Source organism: Dermacentor andersoni, chromosome 11 (assembly GCF_023375885.2).
Source record: "Dermacentor andersoni chromosome 11, qqDerAnde1_hic_scaffold, whole genome shotgun sequence".
In the NCBI taxonomy this organism is placed as follows: Eukaryota; Metazoa; Arthropoda; class Arachnida; order Ixodida; family Ixodidae; genus Dermacentor; species Dermacentor andersoni.
Window position 1 is genome coordinate 33,899,951 of NC_092824.1, and position 23,585 is coordinate 33,923,535.

At 46.7% G+C, this 23,585-nt stretch overlaps 1 protein-coding gene across 1 annotated transcript in view; it reads right to left on the reverse strand.

Annotated features, from left to right (window-relative positions):
- Window positions 1–23,585, reverse strand: part of LOC126518147 (tyrosine-protein kinase SYK-like) — a 50,718-nt gene that overhangs the window by 16,098 nt on the left and 11,035 nt on the right. The window contains exons 2-9 of the mRNA XM_055064344.2: window positions 21,437–21,661; window positions 16,956–17,178; window positions 13,147–13,266; window positions 11,942–12,048; window positions 7,711–7,777; window positions 6,154–6,235; window positions 2,982–3,183; window positions 616–756 (exon numbers count right to left, since the gene is read on the reverse strand). Coding sequence (XP_054920319.2) covers window positions 616–756; window positions 2,982–3,183; window positions 6,154–6,235; window positions 7,711–7,777; window positions 11,942–12,048; window positions 13,147–13,266; window positions 16,956–17,178; window positions 21,437–21,661 — 1,167 coding nt within the window. The remainder of the gene's footprint in view (window positions 1–615; window positions 757–2,981; window positions 3,184–6,153; window positions 6,236–7,710; window positions 7,778–11,941; window positions 12,049–13,146; window positions 13,267–16,955; window positions 17,179–21,436; window positions 21,662–23,585) is intronic.

Here is a 23,585-nt window from a genome sequence, read left to right on the forward strand (position 1 = left end):
CAAAACATCATGCACGTTAGACCAGGAAGTCATATAATATAGCAAAAGGACAGGCACAAACGTGCACTTAGATAAACTAATATAGTTGCAGTACAAGCGGACCAACGCGAAAATTACATAACGCACCACATACCTACATGTAACCTAGTTAAAGTTTAATTACAAAGGTATTGTCTGTATAACTGAGACTCCTGTATCCGTCAACACGACTATTTATTGAAATACATGGATATTGGTAGCATTTAGGAATATTTTATGAATTGCTTTTTACTGCCACTTCGCTGTTGGTCATGAGCCAAATATCTTTTTCGATCTCAATGATCGACGATCTAGCATTCAACCGGCCCTTAGTGATCGGTCTTCCCGTTTCGTGTCGTGATCATTCGAGAATGAAATGGCGCACCTCCTCGTTTGAGTGGCCATAAAGAAATGAACTCTTCTTTAAATTCAGCTGGATAAGGCACCCCATGTAACGCAACATTGCATAAATGGCGGGCGTCTGGCGATTAAAAACAAATACAACATATACAGCAGCAGCATATAGTCAGTGGTCTAATCTGGGCCACGAGTGTAGGATGATATTCGCGAGTAGTCAGCGTCGGCGTTCCAACTCACTTGGTAGGGCCTCTCGCCGTAAGACATGGCCTCCCAGAGGGTAACGCCAAAGCTCCACACGTCCGTCTTGGTGCTGAACTTGAAGAAGTAGATGCACTCTGGCGCGTACCACCTGAGAGGCCACTTGCCCGCCGCCTGCGCCTGCCCACGAGACGCACGAGACCCAGTATTATTGATGATGCATCGAATGCGTTATACCTATTGGATTTGCCGTGTCACCAGTGCATCGTAATACACATCGTAGACGGACACGTTCTCAAATGGGGAGCGGGAGCGTTCATAATTGTTAGGGTGTACAGGTATAAGGAATGACAGAGTGGAACATCTGGACAGCAATATATTAGAAAAAAAAACTATTCAGTGGGCGGAGGTGACGTTTTAGGTTTGCGGACATGACAAGAATGGGAGGCATCTCCATCAGGAGTATGAACAACTCTTGTCTCGTCTAAATGGAATGATGTACAGTCCAAAGCAAAAATCCGGGGACAAGAGGTGCCGCTTAATATTTTTTGTTCGCAATCTAGGCATAAATCCTGAAATAAAATGGTTCTGTCTACGCGCCTGCTCAACCATCGTCATGCATTATGACAATTTCACATTGCGTGGCTGTGCTAAAAGAAATTAAAAGTTTTTTTTGCTGATACCTTGGTCTTTAAAATTTTGCTCTTGGCTGTACATGACAAAGGATAGCGAGCGAAGGATTGAAGGGAGAATACTACAAAAAGGGGCATATAAAAAAATTGAAACTGCATACGCTTGCTGCAGATGCATGCTAACATCAGGTAATTTGTTATAAATCGCTAAGGAGCTCAATAAACACAATCCTGTTTTTAACGTTCTCATGAATATTTTAATACATTGTCACTCAGCACAATCTGGATTCTTCCATTCACCTTTGAGAGAGTCCAGAGGAGGCTTTTGAGGACTGTTGAGGAGACACGTCACTTACGAGCATAATCCATTACTATAGCTTACTATAAAACGATGCATTTTGGGATGACCTGTGTGTGTGTGAATCCCCAATTTATACTTACATCCTGAGCTATTCAAAAGTGAGGAATGAAGTTCTTGCCGAACTGATGTCGCGGGTACAATTGCATTGAAGCTAACATCACTTCGGCATCCTTTCCTTCCGCAGGCATATTTAGTGATCACTGAGCACCGACAGCCACAGAGAACTTGAGTGCCAAGTTCCCAACCTTATTTCACAAAATGTAAGGTGGCCTAAGATGAGCTCTGTAGAAATTCACAAGGTTGAGGAAGTGTTAAAACAGAGAAAAGTTAGCAATCCATTTGAAAGGAGCAGAAGGCCACACATCCTCGTGCCCCCGAGCAAGGCTTTTGTTGTCAAGTAACTCATGATATAGAGCAAAATAAATGAGCCTGAAAAGGCAGAGAGGTTAAGCAAGATACAGGAATAGGTACACATCTAATAAAGAAATTAGATTAGTGACTCACAGTTTTGGCATTGACTGGTTCTGGCACTGACCGTCATCACTACAACGTGAATTGTAGTTTGCTACGATACGCTGCAGGAGATGTAAGGGAAGAAAGAAATGAGGAACGAAAGCGAAGAAAAAAATTGCGCTCGAACCGTCGACAATAATTGTTAGTGTAGCGAATAGCCTGAACGTACGAACGTACGAACGAAGTATGAGCGAGTGAACGTGCTAACAAACGAACGAACGAACGAACGAACGAACGAACGAACGAACGAACGAACGAACGAACGAACGAACGAACGAACGAACGAACGAACGAACGAACGAAAGAAAGAAAGAAAGAAAGAAAGAAAGAAAGGAAGAAAGAAAGAAAGAAAAGACCAAACGATAGGACCCCAGATCGGGTGAACAAACGAACGTTGTCCTTGCCGAGCCCTAGACAAAGCTCACGCTCTGGAATCCCTCTCATCCTCCCTCTTCCTCCTGCCCCTCTCCGCAATTCGGCTGCGCGAGATGACGCGGCTTTTCCTTCGGCGCTTCTGTATCGCAAGTGCGACCAGCAACCATCTATCACCGACTGCTGACGGCCGACAACCGCCATCGCCAACCAAGAAAATGGGCAAAAGAGGCAAAGAAAGCTATTCGCTTCAAAATTTACGTACACGAAGAAGAGAGTTGAAAAGGAAAACCTAGGTAGAGCCGCGGTCATGAGTTCTCTCGAGCCACGTTTTGTCGCGGCCCGTTTTTACAGGCTTCAAGCCACTGCTTTGAGCGACAGGCAAGCGCATGGCAACGAAAAATCGGGAGTCAAGGCGAAGTCTTTATTCATTCCCAAATGGTTAGTCATCCCGTGCACGAGATGCGCGGCAACCACTGCAACGTTTGTTGCGGCAGTGTTGACGTGCTGACGGTGTGCGTACGTACCTTGTAGTAGTCCTTGCCGGAGCCCAGCGCTCGCGTCATGCCAAAGTCCGAGACCTTAACGAAGCGGTCGTTGACCAGGAGGACGTTCCGCGCGGCCAGGTCCCGGTGGACGAGCTGTCTCGCTTCCAGATACGCCATGGCGCCGCACACTTGCGATGCCAGCGCAAGCACACGGCCGGCGCCGTCCTGCCGGAGCTGGGATCTGCGGAGGACGAACAGAAAGCGTATTCATCGAAGCGGGGGTAAAACGCCAAGACACGGACAGAATAAGCAGGAAGCTCTTTAATGAAAAGGAGTGAACTTTACTGGCGTGCGCATAAGCACTTGCAAGCTACTGTTGCCCGAACATGTGGGATTGTTTCCTCCCATATATTTTAGGGTTAACTTGCCCAAATAAGAAAGAAGGACGGTGACTTTGTTCTCCTTAGCTTTAAACACACACTACAGGTTTCTCTCGAATCATAACTTGAAGTCACACGTAAATGTCTGGTGGGCACTCCAATGACGCTGCTTAGCAGTGCCTATAAGCGCCATGAAGCGCCTGGTGGCCATCGCTCGCGCTTCAATAGCGAGCACAAACAATCCGCAGCTGCCTTCATCACATGAACCCGGAGACATTGTTCCGATTGGACGCCTAAGCTCGTTGGTGGCCGATGAAACCAGTCTCAATTCCTACGCTAAGGAGCGAGCAATTAGGGAGTACTTTCGCCTTCCTTCCCGAGATGCATGCGGCCGCAATCATTTAGAGATATATCCCTTTCCGCATTTCCCACAACACATAGAGCTAACGTGGCTACGAAAAAAAGAAAATATTTCGCCGCTCCACGCGTGCATTGCAAACTCCGTGGATCAAACCGCTCGTACAGTCTCTGCTACCAAGATGAGGATATGTTAAAAAAAAATCAGTGTGGGCTCTTCATTGAAAGCAGCGGCAACCTGTCTGCGAGTTCTCAGTCGCCGACCAGCATTCGGTGTGACTTGCACTTTCTGCACTGGCCTAGCTGCTCTCGCAGACCCATCGCCGTTCTCGTGGAGTTTTCACGGACTGAGCTCACCGAGGCGCCAGTATCTGTACCCACCCACTTGGTACTACCATGTGCGAATTCATATACTCCACACTATAGATGACTGCATGACGTCGTTGAACAGAACGAGGTGTCTTGCACACTGCTCAGCAAATGAAACGTCATACTCGGAGCGCATGGCTGCAGCACCTCTTAGCGCCACTGGCGGGCGCTCGCGACATCGATCTTATGAATTTTTTAATTAAATAAAAGCGAGTGCCTTTGCGATGGATTGTGACTGAAATTGGCTTCCTGCGCGATTACCTAGCCCTCAACTGTCGCTCAGCTAGGGCCATGATGCGGTCCCAGTGTTGCATTGCAGCCGCTGAACACTGTACTTACATATCAGATTCTTCACCCATCTGAGGCGGCAAGGAATGCCCCGGAAACAGAAGCCGCAGAGTGTAAACCACGGAGCGCTCGTTCAAGTCAAGTCTCTTTCGTGTGCAAGCGGCAGCGCGGCGGCTTCACGCGACAACCGCCGCTAACGATGAGTGTAGCTTGCAGAGAGTGCCCATGAGCAGTGGGTTTAGATAGAAAGGAGGTTTCTCGCCTTCTTTTAAATTACCTGCAGGACACGGATTTGGCCTCCACATGGTGACCTTAGGAGTGACTATGTGTAGTTGTGAGGTCTGTGTGTGATTCAATTGCCGGCAGCTACTGCAAGGCTAATCCCACCAGTAGCCTACAACCACTCAACTCAGTGGGTTTCCGCGTGCCCCAGGAGCGTCATTGGAGAATCAGTTTTGCAAGATTGAGCGCATATGAGGTGCCCATTTCGTTGTTATCCAAAAATTGACGTTATTCCTTCACGCATTTGTGTGAAATACACTGTTATATTCATTTTGACTTAAGTTGCACTTCATCTTCTATAGCCCCTTATAACAACAAGCGTCTCGTGCCGCAGCCAGGAAGGATAGCGCTATTGACATTTGGCATGAAACGGGTCTGTCATCTGCTCTCTTTCTCGATGCCGCATGGCATTCCATGCGCCGTCTAGGCTACACAAATGCAAACCGCCTAGACACCAGGCGTAGTCGATCTTTAACCATACTTCGTCCCTTTTTTATCCTTAAGGTATTCAAACAGAAAGCGGATGACCTCTTGGTCTTCGTTACTTTCTACCGTTGTGAGCTGACTTTTGAGCGAAAAAGCACAAGCCTAGCCTATGAGCACACATGCCTACTCTGAAAGAGACAGCGAAAAAAAGGAAAAACAGCTGCGTGTGCCGAGAATACGAAACATGGACTGCCGTTTCTTCCCCTGTATCTTCATATACATATGGGCGCCACCACCTCGAAAAAAGGTAAAAAGAACGAAACCACTACGCCGCACACATTATTTCCCCACTTGAATGAAAGCTTCTATCAGTTCGTTCGTCACTAGTTGTCGTCTGCTGGAAACGCCTCGCCACTTCGAGCCTGCTTGCACGCCTCTCTCCCTCTTGCGCATCATCCCTGTCACGTGCTTTCCATGTCACTGCTCGCTGACGCCGTACCACTGGTCGGCGCTCGCGTGCACGTGCGAAATACCGCGAACTAAACCACCTCTAGGACAATTTTCCAAATATCTCGATCTCAATCACAGGGGCGCACCCCATACGAAAAACAAGTTTTGGGCAAGCACGATGGTCACGTGAAGTCCGTCGCGCCGCTTTTGTGCCAAAAATCGCTTGTACGTGAAACAAGCTTTAGCGACGCAGCAGCGCTAACGAATAACGCGAACAGCCTCGTCGCTTGTCACTGTTAGTTTTCTATGCTAGGAGTACGAAGGCAAAGCATGGGACTGGTCGAGGGAATACTGTTGATAGAGGTTAGGTTAGCTTATGTCAGGTACAGAGCAGTAGTGGAGATATGTAAATGAATTTAGCTTTTTTATAATATTCTGTCACATTGGCAGGCACGAATTCTGGGGGTACACGAGTGGGCACATACCCAGTTGCACATGCCTCATGCCCCAAACTGTTTATTTATTTTTTTGCCACATAGCCAGTTACCCACGTAGCCGCAGGCATACCTTGAATATTATCTTATTTGTTGTCAACCAGTTCCGGGAAATGTTCCAGGACGATGGAGAGAGAGAGAAAGAGGGACGAAAAAATGCATTACCTGTTAAGCCTGAGAAAACGGTTTAGGGGCCCTAGTGGAGCCAGCTCCATGACCAGCATCAGCGATTGGCTCTGGGATACCCCTGCACATAAAGGAACATAGGGACATATACGTCTTCGTATTGTTGTAATGGCTATCAAAGGCTATCACTGGCTAATGATGTAATGGCTATCAAAGCTGGTTGGCTGTACCTTCAATGACATGTTGCTGCAGTGAAAAATACACAAGTTTCAACGGTTACTTAAGGAAACTGAGTTACTCTAAATTTATTCACTTAATTAACATAAAAAGGGGGCTGCTTAAGAGCTACTCGGTTAATATTCACTAGGTAAAAAACAGCAGCATCAATAAAATGGAAAAGTGTGAAGCTACGGTGAAGCTACGAAGTGAAGGACGCGGACAAAAAGAACGGAAGGGGATACAATACGACGCTGGCAGTTTCGTAAGTCAGCGCCGTATTGAGTCCCCTTCTATTCCTTCTGTCCGTGCCTGCCGCACCGTAGCTGCCATAAAACAGCAGAATGTCACAAGAACAAGATAAATAAAGTGCACATGAATAAGGCTGATTCAAAAATTACTTTTATCACCATTCCTACTGTAGGAAAAGTCTATCATGCACCCATCATTCTTGTGCTAGCGTAAGAACACAAGGGCAGAAGCAGGAATAAACAGCAATGCGCGAGTGAAGCACAGACTAACTAGTGATACGTTCTTGATGAAACCTTTCGAAAAAGAAGTGGAATTATGGGAAGAAAGTTATTGTTTCGGTGTACGGTAACATCTGTCGCATGGGAACCTTTTGTTTCTTTTTTGAAGTGCAGTGTCTTCCTTGGGCACTTGCCCCCATTTTTCCGCGTAGGGTATATTTGTTTCTGGCCTGCTTCGTAGGCCTATCCAGGAGAGAATGCCGTCTTTTTTAAAAATGTGGGTCGATACCGAAGGTTGCGTAGCCTAAAAATCTGCTCTGTTCCCACGGGTATGTGCCGCCTAAAGATGTGGCCTGCTGCCATAGGAATGTGCAATCTAAAAAATGGGGAACCGATACCAAAAGTAATGCAACCAAAAAATCCACTAGTCGGAATGTCTCTATTCTTGGGTTTAAAAACTGTGATGATTGCTCCACATTCCTGGTCTGCCTTGGAGAAACCCGTAGACAACCTTTTTTAACTGGTTTCCAATTGTTTTAGCTTTCATTTGTATTTTTTCTCGCGGCCAAAATTGTTTTGTAGGACAACATCCTGATCATTTGTTCACATTGTTTTGTTCCGTTTCTGATGACCACTCAACACGTGGCCTATGTTCTATTGTGATCATATGAGCCTTGACCTTAGATGAACAATAAAAAAAATCATCTCTGTGTCTCGTGACTTATTTTGTTCACGTGCCTTGTGTTATTTTATACTGCTTGTACTATCACTAAATTCTCCCTGGCCATTAATTCATATCTCCATGAATCTAATGAAGAAATATAATTAAGAATCCCACAAAGAACTGCGTAGTGATCCAAATTGCATAACTAATATGTCGTGTTCCGTTTTTCAGATGTTATATTCTCACCAATGAGACGGACGATGTGCGGGTGATCTAGTTGGGCCATGGTCTGCGCCTCGTTCATGATTTCCTCCTGCACCCAACACAGCCAAAGTTCATGCAACATCACTGTGCACAAACGAAATTGCCAAGGGTACATTCAAAAACACTCATACAAAAATTAATGGCGGTCTGGCAGAGATCTGCAGCATCTTTCAATTTATCTTGGCAATAGTACGAGCGTGAATCAAGGGTAAACAATACTTCTGTTGTACAGCGAGGGCCCATTAGGCAAACGAGCTAGAAGTCACGTGAGCAGCCGGTTGGTCTCGTTACATTCCTTGAGTAGTCTGCCATACTATGTACACCAGTCAACTGCGCCACGTATTATTTTAACGATTCTTGCTCGTGAAGGTATAAAACCTACCAACATTCTAAAACATTTAATGGCACCGTTCGAGGTTCAGTCGCCGTCAAGGTCGCATGTGTTTGCCTGGCTTGAAAAATGTACGGAAAGCCGCGAGGAGGTTGAAAATGAGAAAGATGGTCGTCGCCCACGGGCGAAGGTTACGGAGCAGATAGTTCAAGCTATTCGTAATCTTCTGGAGACGACGGACATTTGAATGAATCCAACATTTATTATGAGATAAGCGTATATTATGTAAGCGTTCAAACCATTATCATAAAGATCCTAGGACTCCATGAAACGTCTGCCCGATGGGTCTCACGCCTGTTAGCTGCACAACAGAAGTTGGCATATCAGCGATTGTGAGCAGCTCTCACCTTTTTATGAACCTAACCGTACTAACGCTCGGCTTTGCACTGGACAGATAATGGACGCGTTTCGTTCTTGAGTGAGTAACTACAACTAACGACAAAATTTACAACCAATAACAAATGATGGCTCCTTCACCTAGAACTGATTTTATCTGACCGTGTGCCCGTGTGCACTACCAGTATGTTTCCCGTTCTAAGAAATGTATCTTGCCCTATAGCTCACCACATACCAATTTTGCCAAGTGAGGGATTGCAGAATCGTGCCCAGGGGCTGCATTGTCGTCGTCTTGCGAGCGCACTATGCACAGAAGCTTCGACTCGCACGTACTCGGACTGAGAGGGAAAGGTTTTCCGGACCATCTGCTATCTTGCATTGCTGAATCTCTCTTAGCGGACATTAAACAGACAGGTATTGATAAAAACAATCGAAAGAAATATTTTGCTGTCGCGCACCGCTCTTCTTCCGTATTATCATCGAGTGTCACACTGCATAAAAAAGCTAGCTGAGTAGGTCGGTATCAAGGTTCTATTTTTCAGCAAATATCAAATTTTACACTATGTGCTAAAGTGAATAGAGATGACAATGGGGAGCGCAAGCATGATCAAAAACATGCACAATATTTTGACTGCTGCTACAGTGATGTACACGATATTCACATCGCATGCGGTAGTTGCTACATTGGCCAAATTCGCTGTTGTGTCAACGAGCACCTCAGAGAATATGCCCATTTTTTTTAACGAAGAGAAGTGTTCACCCAGCCGTGCGTTATTCACGATGTGACTGTCAGGCCTTCCTTAATCAGTACAAAATACTCAGGCCGCATCGGAACCAATATCCACGAGACATTTTAGGGATCTACTGCATCGACCGAAATGGTGACACATGCGTAAGAGGGTCGTCGGTGTCACTTCAAAGAAAATCAAGTTCCTTTCACGTGGATGACGGTGCCCAGTTTGTAACTTTGGTATTTTACGCTTCGTTTCCTGCCTGGCGAGTCCCAGATTGTCTGCTCATTGCCTCTTCCGCACGTTCCTCGCGCCTACATACATTCATGTGTGCACAATAAATATTAGTTTGCGTTTCGTCCGTTTCCTTTGGTGTTCCTGACCCTTGCACTTGTTGATTTAACTTCAACAGTCACTAGCACATTGCTGAAATGCTCATTAGTGGGCACCGTGTGAGTGCATTGTGATTGCTTGTGCATTTATATTGTCTTAAATTGAATGTATTAAATTTATTGAATTTGAAATTTGAGCTTTGTTTTTCTTTGTACTAATGTATTACTGTTACAACTCCTACTACAGCCATATAATAGGGCTATACGTACGTGCCGTATGTGTAAATTATTCAATAAATAATCAGTCAATACATAGGTGTTCTTGTCATGTTTAACAAGCACCATATTATGGATCTACTAACCACCTTATTTCGGGCCATTACACATTCCCGAAAAGCCAGCTCGCCACCTTTGAACATATTTTATAACACAGATAGTAATGAAATATTCATACATATAATAGATACATCAATCCACATACATATTTCCTTTTCATAGTACAATCTTAGTGCTCTTGGCATAGATTGAATTACTAATTGAAGAGAGTTATTTACCTTGTGTTATCAGGAACTACAGCAGAGCATGGCGGATTGTCTGTCACCTCGGTGATTAAAAATTTCAGACTAGAACGTTTATGGACACATAGCGCAAAATGAAAACAGAAAGGGGAAGGGGACAAGGTGAGCGCTAGGTTCTTACGGCCATAGGGCTCGCATTAGGGTGTGAAATCTTATAGTCTGAAATTTTTCAGTACGAACCGACTAGCCCAGCAAGACGTGTTACTGACCTCGGTTACGTGTTGGTGAATAAGCGTTCGCCAGGCTTCTCGGTGTCATGTACTGTATTTGTTCAATATTTGCATTTTCTTTCTTAAAATTTGACATCTTTTCAATTGCATTTGTTTCCGGGCAAGAAAAAAGAGCAATTTCGTTCTCGCATCTTCAACGAGAGAAGCACTGCTTAGTAACCCTGTCGGTTAGGTTCTGCGAGGTTCAGTAGGCGTAAATGTAATCCCAAGAACTCTATCCAACGGAATTGTCTTTAAGGGAAGAGTTGGACTTATTCATATTACACGCAATATTTTCTGGATGATTTCTTTAGCTAGAAGAACGGTCAAATTGTCACAATACTGAAGCTTTTAAGAGTTTCCAGTGCTTAAGTGGCGTATTTAAGGAGCACAGCGTTTTCTCTACAGGATACATAAATGGTGCTTGTTCTCGTGATAAGTGTGTAATCTACGCAAATCAATAACTTCGTTGTTTTTCTTCCACATTTTCAGCTCTGTGTCAACAGGTTAAATAACGATCCGTAGGTTCCCCCAGATCGTAGCTCTTCTGCGATGAGTCTGCAGCGACACATTTGGACTATGCATCTTCTTAAGTTGATTAGTAAGGTATTCGCAAACTTGCTGTCAGCTGCAGATAGGAAAGGACGTAGATGTGTTGAGTTTACTTTCGAACAATTATCGAACTATAATATATCCGAAATAAGCGAGCTGCGTAGGCAAACAGTTTTCTAAAGCAGACAGGCATTCTGCTTCGTACCAGAGGGCGGAGATGTGGTCATCGATGAGTATTTGCAAGCGCCGTAACGAAAACACTTGAAGGTATACCGGAAGTATTTGTTCAGTTGTTCCGGTTTTTTTCCTTCAAGATTAGTGTGTGGTTTCATTGCGATTGTAATTTCACGTACACTCGAAGTGCATGCACACAGTCGGTGCCACCACGGCCATTGCAAAGCTGCCCAGCTGTCGAGGATGCATGCGCAGCCCCCGCCCCCAGGGTTATAGTCTGTACGGAGACGGGGATTGCGTTTGGCCGTAAAACCGAAGTAAACACGCCATCAACGCGGCGCTCAGTCACTTCGGTGGCGTCGCAAGGGCAAGTTTCTGCATTCCGCTGCTGGCATGGCGCATTGTGCGCACGCATATTACAAGCACACTAATGTTCTTTCTGAGCTGTTGTGTGTATGCTCTGGTCTGAGCAGTAAAGGATAAGGTAACCTTATGCAATACTTCACGGGGCGCTGAACAATGGGGATGGTTTCCTGTCGACTTCATCTGTACCAAGGTGCCACAGCTATGCTACACCATGCGCTCATCACACCAGCGTTATGAGACGCCTGCGAGCAGCCAGGGCGATGTTCCAAGAATGTTCTTTCTGTTCAGCAGCAGTAGCCTCGCGGGTTGTGTCACACCATCCGAGAAGTCCAAGCGTAGCGCTAAACTTTGGCATCGTGGCCAAGGCACCACCCTCCTGGAGAAACTGCCACTTTTTTTCTTTCTAATAACTATAGCAATGATACTGCATCCACTGCTGCTTTGTTTCGCGCTCGAACTTTGTGAGAAGACTGCATATTTGGTCCATATTCTTCCACCGGACACTCGACAGATGTTGTCCCCATCAAGGCAGGGTGAGTCTTACCTTGTGATCGCCCACTATTGTGTCCCTGAGTCTCTTCACCGCTATCTGGACTTCCACGGGTCCACTGCCGAACAAGGCACGGTGCACTTCGCCAAAGTTGCCGACGCCTGGGTGGACAAAACACATGTGCACTAGTGTTAGATCCGCTGTTAACATTTGAGGTACTACTTCTGTTGCTTGAATAAACTCGTATTGTTAAACCAATGTGCTTCTACTTTTGTTTCAACGAACTTGCATTAGTCGTAATTCAAGTTAGTAATTAATTATCTTTCCACTTTTGATCTTTTCTTTCGGCCATGTTTTCGAGCACTGGAGCAATGTGCTTCAATGTACTTCAATGGCTAGCAATATAACGTAATAATTTGATTTAGCCTACTTCCGCAAGATTCCAGACATGTAGAGCTTGTGGAAATTGAAAATAAGTGACACGTAAGAAATAATGAGCATAAGGGAGCTACGACAGATCCACCATGCAGTACCACGACAGTGGTACTGTAGTAGCTCCCAGTGGTATTGGTACTACCTCAGCGGATAGTACTAATACCGACGATAGCATGACTCGTTTGCACGCCAAAGTTCCGATGCATATTTCACGGTAGCGGTGTACGAATTCAGTCGCCATATTGTAGTCCTCGCGCTTTTCAAGTTGTTGGTGGTTTACGATAATGACGTTATCTCGGTGACCACTGTTGAAGGGAGCAGAATTTTCTGTTTTTACAGCTGAGCAACAAGGCTTTGAAGTGCATGCACAACAACAAATAGAATAACGTTGTCATTGGTGATAGTTCTGGGTTGTGGCGTCTTTTCTAGTAGCACCGCTTGCTCGGCATGTCATTGCGCTAGTTCACCAAGTTTTTTTTCATTCCACACTCGATCCACCTCTACCCCAGAAAGTTTATGGCAGCGTATTTCTTCGTCCAAAGTTGTCACTGTGCTTTATTGACCCTGTATAATCGCTCCTGCGTGAACATTTGGCAAGCGGGTGCTTTCGTGGGCTGCCTACTCGACTGTGCTGGCATGAATGTCTGTTGCAAGGTTATCTAGTTATCGCGTGCGTTATTGATGCGCAATGCCCTTTTAGCTTTTCTTCGCTTGGTGGTGTCGGGCAGTGCAACGAGTCGAGGCGCTTTCGTGAGCGCCGGTCCATCGACGAAAGTCTTCGCCCGACCGAGCACGTGGCAAAAGGTTCTTTTGACGCCGCTCACCGATTCTGTCCTTGAGGACGATAAGCTTGGGGTCGAGGCTCATGGGTCCGCTGACGAAGCGCTTCATGGCCTGGTAAGCTGACTCGGACTCCTCTTTCGACAGCCACGGTTTGAGACCACCTGCGGGAAAGATGAACGTTTCACGCTCACGCACGATATGAAAACATAAAAGAGCCGGTGAAAGCAAACTTAGTACGCCAAGAAAGACAAAAAAAAAAAGAAAACAACGACAGGCAAGTTGGAAAGCCACGCTGAAGTTATCGCCCTAGCTCGCAGCGTGACCTTGAGAATTGCGACAGCGTGTGCATGAAACTAAAGCCAACTATTTATTGGTAAAAAACAACTACGCTGCTTTCAAAAGTAACGAGGCACTCAGCCTTGCAACTTTCGTGAAATGTCTTTACGAAGTGACTCAAATATGCAAAATTGTCTTGAAGTCCATGGTGGTGCACTGGTGTACAGGCGCCGATATTTTGGCGTGAAAACAATTAAAACTTTGCATGGCCATTTTTTTTTCATTATTATTAAACCTTCCTACAGGAAAAGAAAGAAAATGACGTTTTCTAACAATGATTGACAAGACTAAACTTAGTTTTGCACATTGAAGTCAACTTCACATCTGAACGAGGGTTTATGGTTGCCCTTAAGTTTGCATCAATGTTTCAAACCTGTTGAAACTGTGTATGTGGCATAACTCTGACTCAATAGTCATATTTGTCACACAACTCAACTAATGAACAACGAACATATTTAATTGTTCTTCACTTCCTTCTTTTGTTCACCTGAACGCTCAATGTGCACATCTTACCAAATGTCTAGTTGTGCTCACTACTCTGCTCATTCATTTAAGCCCGCTGCCGATGAGAGCTCGCCATTGTGCGTATGTGTACGTATGGTCTTTCTTGCTGATTTATTTGTGTCACATTTCCAAATTCATTAGACTGCCAAGAGAGAGAGAGAGGAATACAGGAAGGCAGGGATGTTAACCAGTAAATTGTCTGGTTGGCTACCCTACGCTGGGGGATGGGAGAAGGGGAAGAGAGAGAAGGGAGAGAGAAGATGTAGATACGTGTACGGACAACACTTGAGTTAAAGCCGCTCGCGCAAACCAGAAGTTTTGACAAAACACAAAAGTGCCTTCACTGCCTTCTGAACCGATGATCGGTCGGGACGGTGCTCAAGTATTGTCTGTTCACTCAGAGGGCGATCATCTAATTTCCTCAATGTGTTGGACACAAAGATTGTCTTTGTGCTTGAAATTGAGGACAATGGCACAATAAGTGGTCAATGTTCTCCTCGCATCCGCAAACATCACATGCAGGACTATGAGCCATTCCAATTAGTGCTGAGTAGGCATTCGTGAAGGCAACTCCAAGCCATAACCGACACAGAAGAGACGCTTCACGTCGGTGCAGACCGGCTGGAGGTCTCAGTTGAAGTGAGGGGTTTAGTCTGTGCAGTATTGTGCACCTTGTATGTACGGTATTCCACTCTGCTAAGGAGATCGTGCGTGCTAGAATGCCAAGTTGTCTCGCGGCGTCGGTCCTTGAGAGAGGAATGGGGACGCAGCAGTCTTCTTGGTTTGACGTCCGAGCTTCCTTATCGGCGTCATCATTTCCAATGATACCGCAATGACCTGGTATCCGCTGAAAAGAGATATCATGGCCTTTTTCTCTTAAGTGATGGACAAGTTAAGCGATTTCGCACGTAAGCTGATCGTGAGTGCCATGTCGGAGAAACGACCGCACACATTGCAAGGCCAGCCTTCAATCGAAGAAGCTTGCCCATTTTCTAGGACTTCACTTCAAGCGCGTCGCGGAGAGCCGCGAGCTCTGCAGCTGTAGATGTAGTAGCAAAGGAAGTCTTGAACCGCTGCGTTATTCTAATTGATGGTATAACTGCAGCACCACCGGTACTGTGTGATATAGTTGATCCATCACTATAGGCGTGTGTAGTCGCCGTATTTCTCGTACAAGAGAAGTAAAGTTAGTGGCTTGAGTGCTCAGGACGGCAAGCCCGACTGCTTCTGAAGTCCCGGGATTTTAAGGTTTACTTGAGTACGGCACTCACACCATGGAGGAGTGGAAGGTCTTGTCGCCCTGAGGCACCCCACGGTTACTGTAATGCTGGGAGGTCGGGCCATCCTCGGTAAGCACGAAAAAGGATCTCTTATGTAGATAGCTACTTATCCAGAAACAGACTTTGCCGCCAAGTCCTACTGCCTCTAACGCGTTGAAAATCGCTTCGTGCGTTACGTTATCGTACACTCCTTTAACATCCAGAAACAGGGCAGCAGATAATCTTTTGTAGGACTTCTGCTGCTCGACGTACGTCACCAAGTCGATAACGTTGTCTATGGAAGAATTGCCACGCCTGAAACCGGCCACCACATCTGGATATACCTGGTAATGTTCGAGGTACCATTCTAGCCGTGCTGGAACCATCCTCTCCATTAGTTTTCCGATGCAACTGGCAAGCGCAGTTGGTCGATATGATGCAATGTCTACAGGCGACTTGCCAGGCTTGAGCAGTGGAATTAGGTGACTGGTTTTCCATTCCTGGGGAACCGTACCTGTCTGCCAGGAGCTGTTGAACAAGAGCAGGAGCACTTTCCGAGCCTCTTCGCCAAGATTACACAGGGCACGGTAGGTTATACCGCCGGGTCCTGGTGAAGATGAACGCTTGCACAAGGCCAGTGCAGCTCCGAGCTCGTCCATGGAGAAAGGGCTATCCATGCGGGGGTCGCGTGAAATAGGTGAGTGGTGGAGCGTCGATGTTCCAGCGGAAATAGTTTCGGCAGCAATCCTCCTGCAGAAAGCTTCCGCTGCGTCAATCTCGCTGCATTGTTCGGGAAGGGCCAAAGACTTAAAAGGGTGGCGCTGCTGAGGGGTTCCACGGAGACCACGAACAGTTCTCCATATGCGAGACAAAGGTTTTCGTGGATCCAAAGATTCGCAGAATGACTTCCATCTTTGCGATGCAAGTTTGTCCATGCGACGCTGAATTTTCTTTTGTGTTCTTCTGGCCAACCTCAAATCATGTAAAAATGTTGAGAAATTCATTCGGGTAGGTATCATGCGTTCGCATCCCCACCGCGTCTCTCTGCTTCCTTCCCCGTCACCTTACTAAAGTACAGGAAGTTGTGCCTACGACCTTCAGTAACGATGCGGGAATGCTAGTTGGTGATTCATTCTTCGTAGCGGCTTTACAGCAGGTACAAAGGAGAACAGCAAAAGGGGCAGGGCAGATTGTTGTCTTTGCACAGAGGAGTAACTTGAAAGTCACCACTCAATTTTCACTCTGTTAGTGTAAAGTCACCACTCTGGCCTGTATCTTCTTATTGCATGCGCTGTAACACTGTTGCGAAGAGGGCTTAGGAAGCAGCACGCCGGGGTGGCTTTTTCGCCGGTTTTCACTTGTTTCTGGAATTGGCCACACTTTCCAGTGTGTTGCACGTGCCCGTACTGTTCCCTTCCAGTGACGGAAGCAGGTACCTACCACTTAGTATGTAACAGTACAGGCTTGCAAGCGGAACGGTCTCTTCTCCTACTGCAAGCTTTCATACTTACACTGCCATGATTCGCTGCTTTCAGTAAGAGCATAACAGATGCCATGAACTATTGCTCGAATTTATGCACAGCACTAGCCTTACACAACATATTTATTACATACAACACATTATTGTTTAAGGCAAGTCTCTATCACAACAAAAAAGAAATGCAAAAGCAGGTGGCGAAAGTTGCCAACACTGCCAGTCTCGTAAAGAAATCTAAGCATATCAACATAATGCAAACGTCCTGCGTCCGTACCATCTGATCCGGCCGCCGGTGGCAGGTATCGCTCGGGCGAGGCCGGCGCGCTCGAGTCCTTGTCTTTGGGGAGAGGAGGCTCGTCCTCCTGGGAGTCGTCGATGAGACGGCCGCTGGCCGGACTACCGCCGCCACCGCTGTCCGATCCAGGAAGCGTGGCCGAGTCCGAGAGGCTGCCCGCCGAGTCTATCTCCTCGTACGGGCCGTCCTCCAGGTCGCCGCACTGCAGGCAAACACGAGCCTAAATTTCATTTGCCAGTAAAATTACTGTTTCTAGTGCGATGGCTTCACGCAGAAAAGTCAGCGGCCTTCGTTGGTTATCAATAGCGTCAGTGGGACGATTGTGATACCAGCGCTCCGTATGCGTCCTTGCAAGGCCTTTAATACCCAGAGATGCCCCAGAATTGCATGTGCTGTTTAACAAGGGGATTTGCGCGTGGAACGGCAATCGTGCTGCACTGTATCTGGGGGACTACTGACACTCGTACGTGTAACCAGTGTGGTGGATATATACCGAGATGATGCATGACAAGTAGACAAAATAAGTAGGTTATAAGGTCGTTATGAGTAGCTGTAAGAAGCGTCACTAGATAGAACCCATAAGGATTTGGTAGGCAGCATCAGTAGATGATAAAGTCGGTAATGTTCACGAATGACCATTGGAGGACGAGGAAGTTTTTATCGATTTCAGTGAACATCCATCAAATATTAGGACACCATATTGCCTCTTTTTTACAGTCGCTGAGGTGTAGTATGATGCCCTGTAAGTTTATCTCGGAGATTATTCGCCCATAAAGCTTTGTTAACCCTTTCGCTGTCACTGACGTACCGGTACGTCATCGCGCTTCTCCCCCACGGTGTCACTGACGTACCGGTACGTTCTCTATCGTGCGTTCAAAATTTCGCGCCTGAGCGCAAAAACAGGCGCTCCTGGATTGGCCACGCCATCTGTTGACTCTTTCTACAAGTTCGTATATTCGCTCCGACCTGTGTTAACCCATGTATTGAAGAGTACGGTGCGACTGCCACTCCCCACTTTCTCTTTGCTGAGTGGCGCGGTGGCTCCGCGTTCGCTGGATCATGCGTCGCGCGCGTGTGGTTATGGGTTCAAGGGTTGTTCTGTAATCTCCGCTGGTTTGAAGGTTTTTATTTTTCTTCTGTTGGTGTGCCTGCTACGGCGCGTCAAGTTCAGGCGCACGTGCCGTTGCCTCTCCAAAAAGGGTGACTCGATTGCTGCTTTCGCTCTCTCGCCGCACCCTCGCTTCCGACTTGCAGCAGTAAACGTAAAGCCCTTCGAACTTTGTTTAGCCTTTTTTCATCTCCCTCTGTCTTCTTGATCACGCAACGTCCCATTTCTCTCCGTTGCGCGGGCGACTGAAAGCGCATCCTCCCTGCGCGCGGTTACTTTCGGATGGCTCGGCGCGCGGGACGTTCGTCTGCTCATGGGAGCGGTGGCTGAATTCCGATTCAGAATACGATCCGAGCTCGGATTCGGACTCGGACAAATTCGCTTGAGACGAAGAGGCTTTCGCATCGTCAGATTCGGATGTTGAACAGATTGTATAGTCAGGCTGATGATGATGATGATGTTTACTAACAACAGCTGCAGAACACTGAAATGTGCATATTGCATTGACTATGTTATTTGTATGCCAATCATATTCAAAAATAAATTGCTATGTTCATTCCCTGTTATGCTCGTTCCCTGAAACCAAGCCGACACTGGGGGTGCGTCACGGCCAGAAACGTCCGACAGCGAAAGGGTTAAAGAATTACAGTAACGAGGCATGAATCCTTGAAAAAATACCAGCGTGCAAATTTGTGGAAGATTTCGGTTGCGTGAAACTGCGTCGCTTTATAATGAATGTAGTCGGTGAAGACCATTACCATTGCCATTACCATTAGCACTGAAGACCATTACCATTAGCAGCCTCTTCTCGAACACCCATTATCTTGTATGGTTTCTTTCTATTGGTTATTTTTCAAAAGCTACAACCAACAAGGAGTTCCATAATGTGGCTTGGCCAAAGTAAAATAGGGGCCTGAAGACATTGTACAATAAGGGAGAGCTTTCAATTAATTACACTTACTATAGCTAGGCTCCTCAACACAACTTCACTGAAGTGCGCCTGCGGTTTTGATTTCCGCCAGCACCATTCTCATGAGACCATCGCGGCAGTGAACCTAGCCCCTGACCTCGTCATCCCCAAGCCATAACCGCTTTCCCTTTGATGGAGCGTACACTAACCATTGTCCCATTCAATATGGATATTCAACTTGCTTAAGAAGTACTGGTGGGCTAATTGGTTAGCCACGATGAAAACTCGCAGCAGAATTCCAAACTAGGACCTAACACAGAATGAACAACCACAGCGCTCGTGATTGTTCATTCTGTGTTACGTCTTTGTTTCGAAGTGCGCTGCCATATTCCATCTTGATTATTCAAGCTGTGCATCGTGCGAGTGTGGTGCGGCGTGCGAGAAGGTAGTCCGTGTTTTGATAGGCTGTCCCTTTATGCACAGCAAACGAAACACCTCCGCTAACACTAAGTCAATCAGCTGTCATTCGGGACAATTGCTGGCCCATGGCCGATTACTAGCCTGGTGACATGAGAAAAAAAAAAGCACTGAAAGAAAGGGTACAATGAACAATATTAAGCTATAGTTTCAGGGCCACATATGCGGACATACAACACCACGCAGCGAGCTGTGTCACTCAGTCCGCATTCGCTAAACAATGTCGTATATATTATGGGACGTAGGAAGGTTTTATGGCTGCTTGCATTAAGCATCCGTATATAGGCAAGTGCCCTGGAATTTCGGTTTCAACTATTGCGCGATTGTACCACTCGTGTGATGTAAAGGAGAGCGCTGGTGTTAGTTTTCTTGTTCTTTGTTCGCTATGAAAAATAAAAAAATGGCTGTGGCTTAGCTAAGGTTAAGCCCAGGATGCGAAGCATACTAGCCTTTATTTTAGCTGTTGAACCACTGTTTAGCCTGGTGAACTGCTGTTGCTTGGCTATATTTGGTTCGGCTAGACGAAGAAACAACTCATGCGTTACTCTGCTTCGCCTTCAAAAGTGGAACGCGACAGCGTTCCCGTCGACCCGCCAAGGGGTGTAAGACAATGGGCTACGGCGCAGTGACTACGCGCCCCGCATTGGACGCGGTGAGCGTCGAGCAACGCAGCATTCGGCGCGGCAACGAAATGTGCGCCTGAGCAAGCGACGCACGCCTGAGCCTTAGAAACAGCTCGTTTCTAAGGCAACACCGCATTCACTAGAGGCGCTTTTGTACCGCTTTGAAGCATCGTACTCGTGGCTCAGTGCTAGCGTCTCCGTCTCACACTCCGGAGACCCTGGTTCGGTTCCCACCCAGCCCATCTTGCAACAGTTGAGCCAAAGCCACCTAGAAACAAGCGCAGCTGCTTATATACCGCCGCGACGCCGCGAGCGACGGCGCGAGTTGGAGCCCCGTTTCTCCTCTGTCGTGACGTCACGGTGTCACGTGGTATTGAAGGCGACACCGCCGCGCCTGAGGAGCTGGGTTGAGCTCTAGTAATATGCTTCGCATAATAAGCTTGATAACAGAAAGAGTCGGCTCTCCTGAAATCTTATATGGGAGAAAAAAAAATTGCCGACTAAGCAATAGTTGACATCTATGCAATGCGAAGCTTTGAGTGAAACGTTGCAGCACGACACGGTCGTGTGAATAATGTAACTACATGGTAGTGAATGACTATGTGCTGATTAGATGTTGCAGTGTTTTTATTTAAAGAACAAAAAGAGGTTTTTCATGACAAGGTATGTGGTTGCAAGCGTGCTGAAACCCAGCGGGCCCAGTGCACATATGCCCACTCGCCCCTGTGGCATAGAACTTGATACTGCACTATCACCGAGATCAGCGCACAAAATGGTGAAACTGGCTTGCCCGCCAAAAAGGAGCTAAACTCAGAGAAGAGTGATCATCATTAAGCAAAACGATAATTGGCTAGAACAGGAGCACGCACAAATAAAGCGATCGGCTACAAAGCGTGGACTTTGAACGTGTTGTTGGAAACTAAATGAAGTGAACGTTGTTTGAGTTAGTGAGGTAGCAGCAGTAGCGGATGACGCGCGTCCTGTATGTTACGAGGACGAAGGCTATGTATGATGCTTATCGGGAGAAGAAAAGTGATGAGATGTTGCATGCAGAAATAGGTACAGCACGTATACAGGCGCAGATGCAGGTTTTTTCCATGGGGGGCTCTGACTTTGTAGAAGGTGATTGATGATGATAATGATGATGATGATTTTCTTAGGTGCTGGCGTGTTCTCTTCAATAATCATTAAATCTTTCTTGCCTCTCCAGAGCGAAATAACAGTAAGAGCTGGTAAGAAGGACTTCATGACTGCCACGCGCCGTACGCTGGCGCTGTGCGCAACAATTTTAACTGGAAGAGGAGGCCACTCTCAATAGGTTGGCCGAGGTTGGCAAACGTACCTCCGAGAAAAGTATGAGCGTGGGAGACGGGCTCCGAGCCTCGTCCGGCAGCGGCACCGGCTGCGGAAACGAGTCCAGGTCGGAGAGCACCAGGGCGCGCGTGGCCACGCTGGGTGAGGAGGCGCTTCGCCGACAGGGTCCGCCGGGGTTGGGCACCGACGACGAAGACAGCGGGGTTGGAGGACCGGGCGGAGGGCTCTCCAGCTCGATCAGCGGGGCCAACTGCTGCGCAGAGAATCGCCGTGTTTGAGTCACTAGACTTGCTGCCGCGCGCGATACAGAGCTGGAACGTTAAGTTTTCATCATGATTCGAGCGAACTAGTAATACTTACTTATTTAGAACGTACTGCACACTCTTTATTCTATGCAGGGGAACAACTAATTATTAGTAATAAAATACAAAAGCGCACCGAGAATTCGGCAGGGACACTTAAGACTGCTTACGTGGGGAATGCGAAAGTATTATGGTCCCGCCAGGGAAATGTGTTTGATGTTTTCGATTGGGAGGCAGTGCGCTCATTTTATCACTCATGACGTGGCACCACCACCTCCTTATTGGCTGCGCTGTCACGTGCTCAATGACGCATACACTAGGCTACATCTTTAGTCAGCCAGATCACTGCGGCGTGATGTCTGCAATGATGCACGCACTAAGCACACGTTTAGCCAACCAGAACCGTGGAGCCGCCGTGGCCTCAGGGATGCGTACTCATCTCGCACCCCCGAAGCCCGGCCTCTATTCTCACCTAGACCGAAGCGTTCCAAGTTTCCTTTTCAAAGTCATTACTTTATTTGTTTACAGCAAGATCCCAGAGAAATTTGACGTCATTCGGAGCTTTTTAACGTGTTTGTACTCTTTGCGCCGTCTGTCATTCTTGGTTAGATAGGTCGGTCGCGACGCCAGGTTTTGGCGTGATGGGGCATCTAATGCTTTCGCATTAATAAACTTGATTCTTTGTCTAATAACGGCGATACAGCAACAAAGACCTTACAATGCCACAACAGTGGAATTTTGCCTGCGTAACAAAGAATAAGATGTCTGGGTTAATTATTTCCAATCAGATACAATACGTGCGTGAACATAAAAACTCTAGAAGTACCAGTTCAACCAGAGTATGAAACGGTGCCACCACCTCCAGCTGACGGTTCTACCACTGCATCTGTGTAACAAGTGCTCTACCGATGAAGCTAATATCAGGTCATGTGGAGTGACAGTGAATTATTAGATATCTAGAAGTCAAGGATCAGTGTATGCGCAAATGAGGTCGGCAGAAGTCAGCAAGTTGGAAGAGATTTCACGGCAAGCTGCCGACCACTCAGAATTGCGATGTGTTAGGCTGCGTTACGACTCTCCATTCCAATGAAAGCAAAATGTGGTGTGTGTTTTTATGTTACGTCAATCACTGCACCATCGGGGAGGTTCCTTTTGTGCTTTCGGTTATACGGAAACAAGGACTTCCGGCCGCTGAGTAGTGATAACTTCTAAGTGATGCTACAATCGTATGAAGCCCACAGAAAACGAAGTCAAGGAAAGCAGAATTTCTAGTGCAACACCCACGCAATGCAGAACTTGTAGGTACGGATCCCACCGGTGGCAGGTTGCTTTATCGTCCAGTTCTATTTCCCTTTAATTTATCATTTCTAACTTTCAATTAAATCTAGAAACACATTTGCCTGTGCTTTCCGTGGCTTCATATTTTGTTGACCTCATATGGTTGTGACGAACAGAAATTGGGACCCCCGTTTCCTCTGCGCATTCACACTAAGTGGAGTGCAGTGATCACGTGATGCACTGCTCACGTTAATTTCCTCAACTCTCTGGGCGCTTTCAAAATACTTCCGGTCATCCGGAAGAAAGAAGACATAATTCGTAACCATAGAGAAAAGAAACCCCCTCGTCGACAGGATAGGCGTCCTACCTACCCACAAGGGAAACGAATGGCTTGATCGAGTGACTCGTCTGTAGCCCCTCATCCATCAGAGGTAAGAAATTCGCATCTGTCACCTGATCCGGAGCGAACATCCCCGCTCACCAGAGGTTAGATGATCTCATAACCATAACTGCTCACCAGAGGTCATAACCTCGGGGCTATCGTAACCTCGAGGCTAGTACGTGCGCTGAAGTTTTATTTCTCATTTCCAATAGGGG